Source organism: Sinocyclocheilus rhinocerous, unplaced genomic scaffold (genome assembly GCF_001515625.1).
Source record: "Sinocyclocheilus rhinocerous isolate Xijiao unplaced genomic scaffold, SAMN03320098_v1.1 scaffold411, whole genome shotgun sequence".
Taxonomy (NCBI): Eukaryota; Metazoa; Chordata; class Actinopteri; order Cypriniformes; family Cyprinidae; genus Sinocyclocheilus; species Sinocyclocheilus rhinocerous.
The window spans coordinates 814,369-825,094 of record NW_015640493.1 but is presented as its reverse complement, the minus strand read 5'-3'; the positions used below and the strand labels follow the sequence as shown (position 1 = coordinate 825,094).

At 37.3% G+C, this 10,726-nt stretch overlaps 1 protein-coding gene across 1 annotated transcript; it reads left to right on the top strand.

Annotated features, from left to right (window-relative positions):
* The first annotated feature begins 770 nt into the window (after positions 1–770).
* LOC107753251 (tektin-3-like) lies at positions 771–5,923 on the top strand. Its single transcript, XM_016569371.1, has 7 exons — positions 771–1,343; positions 2,814–2,897; positions 3,248–3,318; positions 3,491–3,634; positions 4,295–4,517; positions 5,372–5,526; positions 5,663–5,923. The coding sequence occupies exons 1-7, from the start codon at positions 771–773 to the stop codon at positions 5,877–5,879; spliced, it is 1,467 nt and encodes a 488-aa protein (XP_016424857.1). The 3' UTR covers positions 5,880–5,923.
* The last annotated feature ends 4,803 nt before the right edge of the window (positions 5,924–10,726 follow it).

The window sequence follows — 10,726 nt, the reverse complement described above, 5'->3', positions numbered from 1 at the left end:
AGACACACGGTGAGTTTACAACACCTAAATGAATTTATTATATAACCTATTACATAAAGATTTTTACAGATTATCTTGCTCAATTTATTTAGTCAGTTTGAGTTTTCATTAACGCATTTGGACAAGATAAAACATTGCAATGCAAATAATATTATGTTCAGATATTTCGTTTGCGTTTACACGTCTTCATGTTATTTAAAGCGACTTGCAATTAGACCAATTTTTCATACTGTCACTTTCGATTCTTACGTAAATAACAGCTAAATTAGTAGAATATTTCAAACGAGCGAGCTTTAAAGCGTTTCTTGTTTCTTCTTCTTCTAAGTGTTATTTAATAGGTCAGTAACACTGTGTTAAAAGTTTTCCAATGCCTTATAAGTAACAAGCTATGATAACTTTCATTTATAACATTAACAAATAGCTATATAAAGCTTAACAGATCGCACATTCAAATAGTTCAGTTAAATTACTTTATTATCTATATTTATTTCTATATTTCCATATATTGTGTGTATTGTGTATTGTGACTGGGGCAATTTTTTACTTCAGTGAACATAAAAAAATAAACAATTTAATAAATTAATAAATTGCTGTCTTTTACATTTTCAACTATTTAATACAGTCTGATATTAGGGCCCAATGCCAGTGTTTCTATGTCTGAAAACACACACACATGCAGCCCAGGCAGTTATTAACCACAAGTGACTATACACATTCCAAAACACACTCTGTTGTATTTTCCAGGAAAAAGGTGGCTAATTAATTGACACATGGAGCTAACTGGATCCACCCAGATGGCCACTTACACTCGGCCCAAAACCAGCCACTTCCTGCCCGCCATATCCACCATGGCATCCAGTTATAGGAGCCACCAGCCAGCCTTGACCCTCAACCAGAATTCAAACATGCCCTGGAGGACTAATTCATACTTTAGAAGTGGCAGCGCTATCCCGACTGTATCAGCCCTTCAAAGAGAAAACCTGGACTTAGTCCGGGCCAAGACCATGTTCTACCCCTCTAACAGGACAGCTATCAGTACACGCTACATGCCCGAGGACTGGTACCATTCCAACCAGAGTAACTACAGGGAGTCAGAGTCCTCTCGGAACAGTGCCGAAAGGCTTCGGAGGGACACGATCCGAATGATCCAGGATAAGGACCAGATAACCCGTAGAACTCAGGACACCACCAGCAAGAACATTGGAGAAAGACTAAACGACATCAGCTTCTGGAGATCAGAGCTCAATCATGAGATAGACAACATGGTGACAGAGATATCAGTGCTGACGGATGTGAAAAGAAGGCTGGAAAGAGCACTCGCTGAGACCGAAGGGCCACTGCAGGTAATATAATTATATGTGAATCATTATATAAATAATACATATATTATAAATAAAACATAATATAATTTTTTAACTAATTAAAAACATTTCATATTTATAATAAATAAGTTAAAAATAAAAACGAACTAAAATAATATTTATATATTTAAAAGTCATTAAAAACAGCAGGAAGAAAATGCAAGGGACTACTTCAACAACATAAATTGAAACGCCTTAAAAACTTAAAGGGATAGTTTACCCAAAAATGAAAATTATGTCATTAATTACTCACCCTCATGTCGTTCCAAACCTTCGTTTATCTTCGGAACACAAATTAAGATATTTGTGATTAAATCCAAGAGCTTTCTGACTCTCCATAGACAGCAAGGGAACTACCACGTTCAAGACCCAGAAACATAGTAAGGACATTGTTAAAAATAAAAAAAAAATTAAGGTTGAACCACTGATGTCACATGGACTATTTTAACAATGTCCTTACTACGTTTCTGGGCCTTGAACGTGGTAGTTCCGTTGCTGTCTATGCAGGGTCAGAAAGCTCTCGAATTTCATCAAAAATATCTTCATTTGTTTTTCCGAAGATGAACGAAGGTCTTATGGGTTAATAATTAATGACAGAATTTTCATTTTTGGGTGAACTATTCCTCTAACCAAGTTAACATAAATAAAACACCATGATTTTTAATGCATGTAACATTTTTTGGCAACAAAGAACTAACATCACACTTGCACATTTCACCTCTCTAAACAGATTTAAAGGTCATTTCTTGTTTTTACTACTGTAAAAAAATATTCCATCCATGCTTGGAATGCTATCATGGCACAGCTCTAGTGGTCTTTTATCAGCTCCACACCTAATTAGGGTCACGATGATCTAGCTAAAGACCCAGTAACCAGAAAAGCCCACAGTAGAGTGTCAGGTGACCCATTGTTAGAAACCACTTGGTAACAGAACCTAGTGGGGTGTAAGATATACACACTCAATCACACTGAGCACAAAGCACACTAGATCTACAATGACCTCAATGTGTCCCACCTCTGTCTTTACAGAGTTACCCGTCTGAGTCACAGTAAGAGACTGTTTCCATAGAAACCACACTCAAACATGCTGACTACTAGTGTGCTGAATGAGTTCCAAAATAGTGTAGTGACACTGCTGTCACCTCACAGGAATGACCACGAGAATGATCACAAGACGAAGACGTTTCCATAGTGATGTAATAGCTTACTAGAGCTTCCATTGTCACATTTTGAGTGAGGACGTGTAATCCTGTGTGATGCCCTGTCATCGGTTATTATTACTTTGCAGCCATAGTTATATCCGTTCTGAACACTCTAAAATAAAATAATGAAATTAAATTAAATAAAATACATTTAAAAATATATACAATTAAATAATTATAAATATATATATAAAAATAAAATAGATATTGTATAATCTATATAAATATTCTCACTCTTTTCTCTTTCTAGGTTTCTCAGGAATGTTTGTTCCATAGGGAGAAACGGATGTCCATTGATCTGGTTCATGATGACGTAGAGAAAGATTTGATTAAGGTGAGGTCACCTGAGCCTTCATCTACACACATAACACCTGCAATTAAACAACAAGCTCAAGTATTAGTAATATGAGCGAATCAATGATTTTGTGAAGGGGCTTTCTTAAGCATTGTGCTTTCCTTTTGATTACATTCAATTTAATATATGGCTCTCTGGAATACTTAATACTGATTGGTCAATTGTGGCATTCTGAGGTCAAAAATGTCATATAATTGTATAAAGTAGCCTGCCCTAGGTTACTGATTTAGTAAGCTTTGATAGTTTCATGTCTCACTTATTAATTATTCCTTGAACTCCTATAAAATTCTTATCACATAAATTTTATTTTAATTTTGCCTTTTTTGCAGGAAGTGGAAGTGATTAAGTCATGTCAGGAGAGAATGAGGCGGCATTTAGACCGAGCTATTGCTCAACTAGCGTGAGTCTTGCAGAAAGCATTATAAAAATAAAAAATAAAAAAAATTCTAAAATAATCCAAAAATACAACTTTGCATTCATATGGTCCGTTTAAAATAATATATTTGAAGTTTGACAAATGAGAAAGGCATATTTGAAACAGTGCATGTGGTTATGTTCATTAATACCCTCAGGTCGAATCGTGCAGCACAACATGAGTTGGAGAGAGATTTGAGTGACAAGGTCACAGCACAGAGAATTGATGATAGGTGTCACCATCTCAGGAACACCTCTGATGGAATCAGCTACTATAGAGGGATTGATCGCCTGGACCCGTCGTGAGTTTTACTTTAAAAAAGACAGTTCTGTTTCCAGGATATGTTAAAGGGGTCATAGGATGCTACATGCACTTTTACAAGTTGTTTGAATTGAAATGTGTGTTGGCAGTGTGTGTACACAACCACCCTATAATGATAAAAATCCACCCAGTGTTTTTTTTTTTTATCTGGTTAAATGTTTTCCCCTTTCTCAAATCGAGCCGATCTCAGATGCCTTTCTGTGTAACGTCACACGGCCCCTCCCACGATAGTTTGATTGACAGAGTAGCGTTTCAGCACAGACTGGACTAGTGTCTTACCTTAGACCCGCCCTGAGTGACTGTCATCAGTCCACCATTGTATTACAACTGGAGCAGATGTAGACAAGAATGACTCCTAAGCGATTGAGGTGTTCTGTTGTTGGATGTAATAATGAACATAGCAGTCGTCATTTACTCCCGACATCTGAGCCGCTGAACTCGCAGTGGATTACATTTGTTTCTGAGGGGAATGCGCCCCCGATCTACATAAATGTGTCTATTCCAAACTATGTTACAGACTTTTCATTAAGACCCCAAAGAATCATATCAACTTGTGGAAAATGGGCATCCTATGACCCCTTTAAGGTCAGGATTTGCATCCTAATCATGTTATAATTTACTCTCTTTATGGTCTCAACAGTATCAGTCTTCCAGACTCCTGGTCGAAGTTCACTGACGACAACATCCTGCATTCTCAGAGCGAACGCGCCGCCTCTCACAAACTCCGTGATGAGATCGAGTTTCTGCTCAACGCCACTTCAAATGAGATGTGGAACCAGTTTAACTCTGTAAATGTGTCCTTTACCAACCGCATCTCTGAGATGGCAGACACCAAGAACAATCTGCAAGCCCACCTGGCCAAGGTAACCACAGGATGCTGAACATCCCGTCATTACTTTTAATCACTCATTCTTCACCTGATGTTTAGTAATAATGGGATCTATCCTACTTCCTCCTTGCTGCTTCACTTTGACTGGACAGGACCCAAAATAAATTGGCTGCTTGTTTATGCCCTAAAGATGTAGATGAGAACCTCTGAACACTGGAGTCTGTTGTTGAGGAGGTTAATGGAGAGCATGAAGAAGCTCTGTCAGCTGTCCATAATGTTTAAGCCCTTGACGGCTGTTATCAGAGGCATGAGGTAACCAATAAAGAACCATCATTCATGATGCTGATTGGTCAAAATGAGAATACATCAAATCGTGTTCGTGAGGGAGTGTGTGTCTCTGTAACTAGACCTGATCCTGAATATTTTTATGACCATTATGCATTTAGATGGATATGGACTGTAACGAGAACTATAAAGCCCTTTCAGATCCCTGACACATCAATCAGTTTAATGCAATTTTGAAAGTATCAAATAATCCACAAATTTATTCTATGCAAAAATATGATTAAAAAATAAATAAAATAAAATAAAATAATTTGCTGAATTTGTTCTGTTTACCCTGAGGGGTTTGGTTTTTCAATCCCCACTCTGTCCTGGCATGGTTGTGTGGATGGGTGGGAATTTTGCCCAGAATAGAACCGTACCAGCCTAATTTCAGATTAAAGTGCTTTAGACTGTCAGTTATGATATATACAGAAGAAATAAGCGTACCTGACTGGACCTTTTTAACTTTGAGAAGGGCCGAGAAGTCAGACACAGAGAATAAGTGACTTTGTCTCTTAAAATCAACTCTCTTTCTCTTTCTTGCCTTCTTCCTTCCACTTTCAGACCCTTCAGGAAATCTTCCAGACCGAGACGCTGATTGGAGCTTTAAAAAAGGCAATCCGAGACAAAGAGAACCCACTTAAAGTGGCCCAGACCCGTCTGGAAGAGAGGTCTCGCAGACCCAACGTCGAACTCTGCAGAGACAATCCTCATCACAGGTAATTGCCCTATATATCAATAAATGTCAATATTTGCCAAGAAACAGTTTGGATACAATGTTTTGCTTTTTTAAATTAGATCTAGATGCAAAAATCAGATGCCAAACCTCCTTGTCTTTCTCCCTCTCTTTCTCAGGTTGGTTACAGAGGTGAGGGAGATTGAAGACACCATTCATAAGCTGAGAGAGAGATTGAGGGAGGCTGAAAACACTCTCCAGACCCTGGTGAAGACCAAAGTTACTCTGGAGCATGACCTGTCAATAAAAGCCAACTCTCTGTTCCTGGATCAGGAGAAATGCATGGGCATGAGGAAGAGCTTTCCCAGCACTCCTCGTCTAGTCGGATACACCTAAATCTTCCAGACCCTCCTCCAGAAGCTGCTTAACCATTAATCTAAATTCAAATGCTCATGTTAAGAAGATAAACTACAAGATTAGCATCAGCTTGACAGTTTCTTCTTAGTCCTCTTAATTAAGCGGACTGACATTTTGCACCTCACTCACCTCTGTCTGATAGGTTAAGCACACTGTAATGATTAGAATTGATTGTCTCTTCACCTTTGACTGTTCAGATTACAAAATCAATAATCTCTGAACTGCTAGAAAATAGAAAAACTGCCCTTTGGTGAAGTAACTTTATTAGCATGAATCAGTCATTATTATAATATTTACAATAAAAGATTAAACGGATTCCTTTAAAAAATGATTGACCAAATGAAGATAACTCTTAACTCAGGTTGATTATAAACAGGTTAATGATCTATCTATCTATCTATCTATCTATCTATCTATCTATCTATCTATCCATCCATCCATCCATCCATCCATCTAATGTCTATCTGTCTATCTCTCTGTCAAGGAAAAAATCTTCTAATTCCTAAATCCTGTAAATCTTAAATTTGTTTTCTGCTCAGGTGTAACATGATTCTGACAGTTTGCAGACAGTGGACAGAACACCTTGCTTTTGTTTGTTTAGAGGTCCACTTGAGGGCTGTCACTGATAAAGTGATCTTCACTCCACACTTCCCTGAGTACACCAAAGCACAGTGGAGCTGTAGTTCTCATGTTCTTCTGAAGTACAAACACACACTTCAGAAACAGATGCCACAGGCAAGCAGACTCAGGGTTAAGTATACACACAGCATCTGGGTTTATTGATTCAGAGGGGGAGCGTGTTTGCTCCTATAAACAACGCACTGGTGTTCTGCTCAAACACACTTCAAACTCTTTACATAAATCAAAATCTGCTCTGTCGTCTGAATGCATAACAATACAAGATGCACTTGAGACTATGTTGGTGCATCCGTAAGAACAATGAGTTGTGTGCTTTCTGACAACATGCTAATGTAAATGTACATAGAGGAAATATTTTTGCTCTTTCATATCTCAGAAGACATACGATTTATTTGATCTCAGATTTTTTGCCTAAAATTCCTTAGGAAATATACTGCAAAAATAAGCACAAATGAGACAATTGCTGTAATACAGAAAGAGTATACATATTTATACAGTTGATAAAAACAGTTAATGGATAGCATAGCTCAGATTATTTGTACACTGAATTTGAATTTGAAATTTTGTTTGAATATTGAGATCTCTGACTTTTGATTGCAGTCTGGTAAAACTGAGAAGCATAATTTAGCCCCTTTGCATCAGAAATATATTACACTTTAAAATATACTAAAACTTTTGAACAGTAGTGTTTGTTGCACTTAAGTCATTCCAAAGTAACTGACAGACAGCAACAGCTTCTCTTGAGTAACCCTGTGCAGATGCCTTGCTCAGGAACACTGTTTTAGCTCATTGTCGACTGAATCTTCAATCTTCTGGTTTCCAAATAACAGCCAACACACACCACATCAGTTCTCCTGTTCAGTGACTGTTCACTTGTCATGTGTGTTGTCAAGGAAAGTAATGCACCAAGTAAATATTGCAGTCCCCGTTCTCTTTTCTTTTCAGGTTTCTTATCATGGCTTCCTGCCTATCTCGAGTACACAGTGGTCCTCAGAATCTCAGATGTTTGCTAGTCAGACAGGAGCAGTATTGATTTCAGCATGTCTGAGTATAGTACTTGAGAGCTTCATTCCAGATACCCAACCCTGACCTTTGAAATATTGCAGGAATGTGTTGCTTAAGAAAAATATGACTCTGTTTAATCAGATGTTGACATAAAAAGGAGATTCTGGAGGCCTTATAATGTATGCGATTTACTGCTGAAGGGATTGGCCATTTGCTTACAGATAATATTTGCATTTCAGGATCTGTAGAACTCTTCATGCAGAGTTATGAGAAGGTCTTAAAACCTGCTGACCAGTTTTCACTGTAATCTTGGCTTCATTCACCACCTTACTTTCACATCTGAAGTGTGGTTCTCATGGTTTCCACCAAAGAAAACATACAGACAAAACATCTGAGTGGGCCCTGCCAGCCCATGAGACTCATCCGGTGGCCAGCTGTGCCTGAAATTTAAGTTGGATCCCACGGTTTTCTTCTCATTGAGTTTTACACACAGACCACCACTTTAGACCATGATATCTGCCAACAGTACAGTGTAGTTATATTCATGTAACAGTTTGAATCTCAGTGTGGTCCAAACACAGCTGGGCACTGGTGAAATGGTGCAATGTTTCACTTTACACACAGTTTACAATCTTGAAAGCCACCCAGGTCAATAAAAATACCACGGGAGTGTGTGTGTGTGACTTTCAGCCATTCAAAGTCAATCTGAGGCTAAAGTGACTCTTCATGACTCTTAATCCAATTCAAATTCCACTCATCATGATTCTGATTCTGTACTTCTTTAAGCAATCACATGACTGTCTGTATTGTAGGTCTTTTTGACTGAATTATTAAAAATAACTGGGTCATTAGTGTCATTTGTTTGTGAATCAACATAATATAACATTGTGTTGAATTTTGTAATGGTTAGTTCTGGTCATCGAAGCTGATTAGCTGAGCAGGATCACTGATATCAAACAGTAGTGGGACTTTTCTGCAAGTTACATTGAGACACAAATAGGTGGCGACTAATGACTGTATTATGAGTGAGTCATTAAATCAATCACTGAAGCAATTTGTTCAAAGACGCTTCTTTATTTTCAAAGACGAAAAATACTTTTTAATGAAGCATTTAGTCATTCACTCAAGCAAATTGTTTAAAAACACTGATTCATTCAAGAACAAAACAGACTTGTGAGCTGTTGAGTTTTATTCACTTAACAGAATCATTTAAAAAGACAAATTAATTTAGGAAGGCAAGTGTTTTTTTGTTTATTTATTTATAAAGCACAATTAAAACAACGTAACGTTGACCAATGTGCTGTACAATCTCTAAATAAAAATTACACAGTATTAACTTTCAGACAAACAATGACCAACAACAACAAATGTTATAAAAAAGCCTCTTGCTAATTAGTCTGCAGAACCAAACACTAATTCAAGTAAATGCACTTTCAATTTTCATTTAAAATAACCTAATGACGGAGCCAGTCTGAGATGTAGAGGTAGCTTATTCCAGCACCTCGGAGCTGCTACTGCAAATTCCCGGTCACCGCTCAATTTCAATCTAGTCAATGCAATGCTTTATATACAACAATCAATAGTTTAAAATCAATTTTGTACTGCACTGGCAACCACTGAAGTGACGCTAAAATCGGTGTTACATGCTGTTTTTTTACGAGTATCTGTTAAAAACCTAGCAGCCACATTTTGAACCAATTGAAGACGATTTAACAAAACTTGGCTAATACCCACATACAGTGAGTTACAGTAATCCAGTTTTACAGAAATAAAAGCATGAATAATCCTTTCAAAATCACTGGAGGACAGAAACGGTTTAAACTTTGCTATTGACCTTAAATAGAACAACATTTGACCACGGAGTTGATCTGTTTATCATAGTTCAAAGAACTATCAAATTGGACACCAAGGTTCTTCACCACAGATTTACAGAAGGGAGCTAAATTGCCCAAGTCAAAAGAGTTTTGGGTGTCAGGAGCCCCGAACCAGATTATTTCAGTTTTGCTTTCATTCAAATTCAGATAATTTTGTGACATCCAAGATTTAACTTCATGTAAACAACTCAAAAGTGACTCAAAAGAGCTTTTATCCTGTTTCTGCAAAGGCACTCAAATACCTGAGTGTCATCTGCGTAACAATGAAAAGATACTCCATGCTTATGAAATATAGAACCTAAGGGTAAGATATATAATGAAAACAAGACTGGGCCGAGAATGGATCCTTGTGGAACTCCACTAGACAATGGGGACGTTTTAGAGTAATGTTGACCAAAATGGACTGAAAATCTCCTATTAAAAAGAAAAGAGTGTGTATTGTTTGGAGACACGAAATGGTTCTAAGGTGACACGTTAGGAACTATTTTACTTGACAAAGCAAATAGAGATAAATATTTTCTCAGCTAAAATTTTTTGTTTTGTCTTTGCAAACATGTTCTCAATTCTCAATCAATTAGTAATGGAGCAAATGTAGTTTTGAGTAGAAAATATTTATGACCTTAAGGACAAGGAGGAGGTTTTCATTCCCAATTATCTCTCCTCTGACATATCTATCCTCCCTTCTCTCCATTCCAGAAAGCAATCCAGTGCCCACTCATTCTGAAACAGCCTCTACCATTGTGTATTTCACATTACTGAGCTTTTAAAATCTCTCAGCATTACATAATTAGAGTTACTGACAGAGGAGAGGTTCTCTGATTCCACACACTCTCTCCTTTACTGTTCGTCTTTACATCTATGTCAAGACTACATACATCACTCACAAACTTCAGCTGGGGATGTGCATGCTTTTCTGTCCTCAGTGAAACACATGATTCAGTGGACACAGAAATAACTGGCCTTAGCCCTCTCCTCTTAACCCTGTCCTCAGAGAATGTACTCTGGAATCTTCACTACAGTCTTGACATATTCAGGCTTTATTTTTAACCTCAAACCAGCCAGCCAATGCTTTTCTCATTAGAATTCTCTCATTAGATTTTCACATCTCTCTGTAGAGACGTAACATTACACAGGGATTTGAGTATCCTATTTAATATTAATGCTTTATGTGGGTTTGGTATAGCTGAAGAAAAATTAGTCCACCAAATATTTAAAAATAAAGAAATGTTTGAGTTCATATAAAATATTTTGCCACTTTTATTTGAAGTTACAGAAGAGAAAAGCCTTGAACTTTTGTCCAAATGGTTT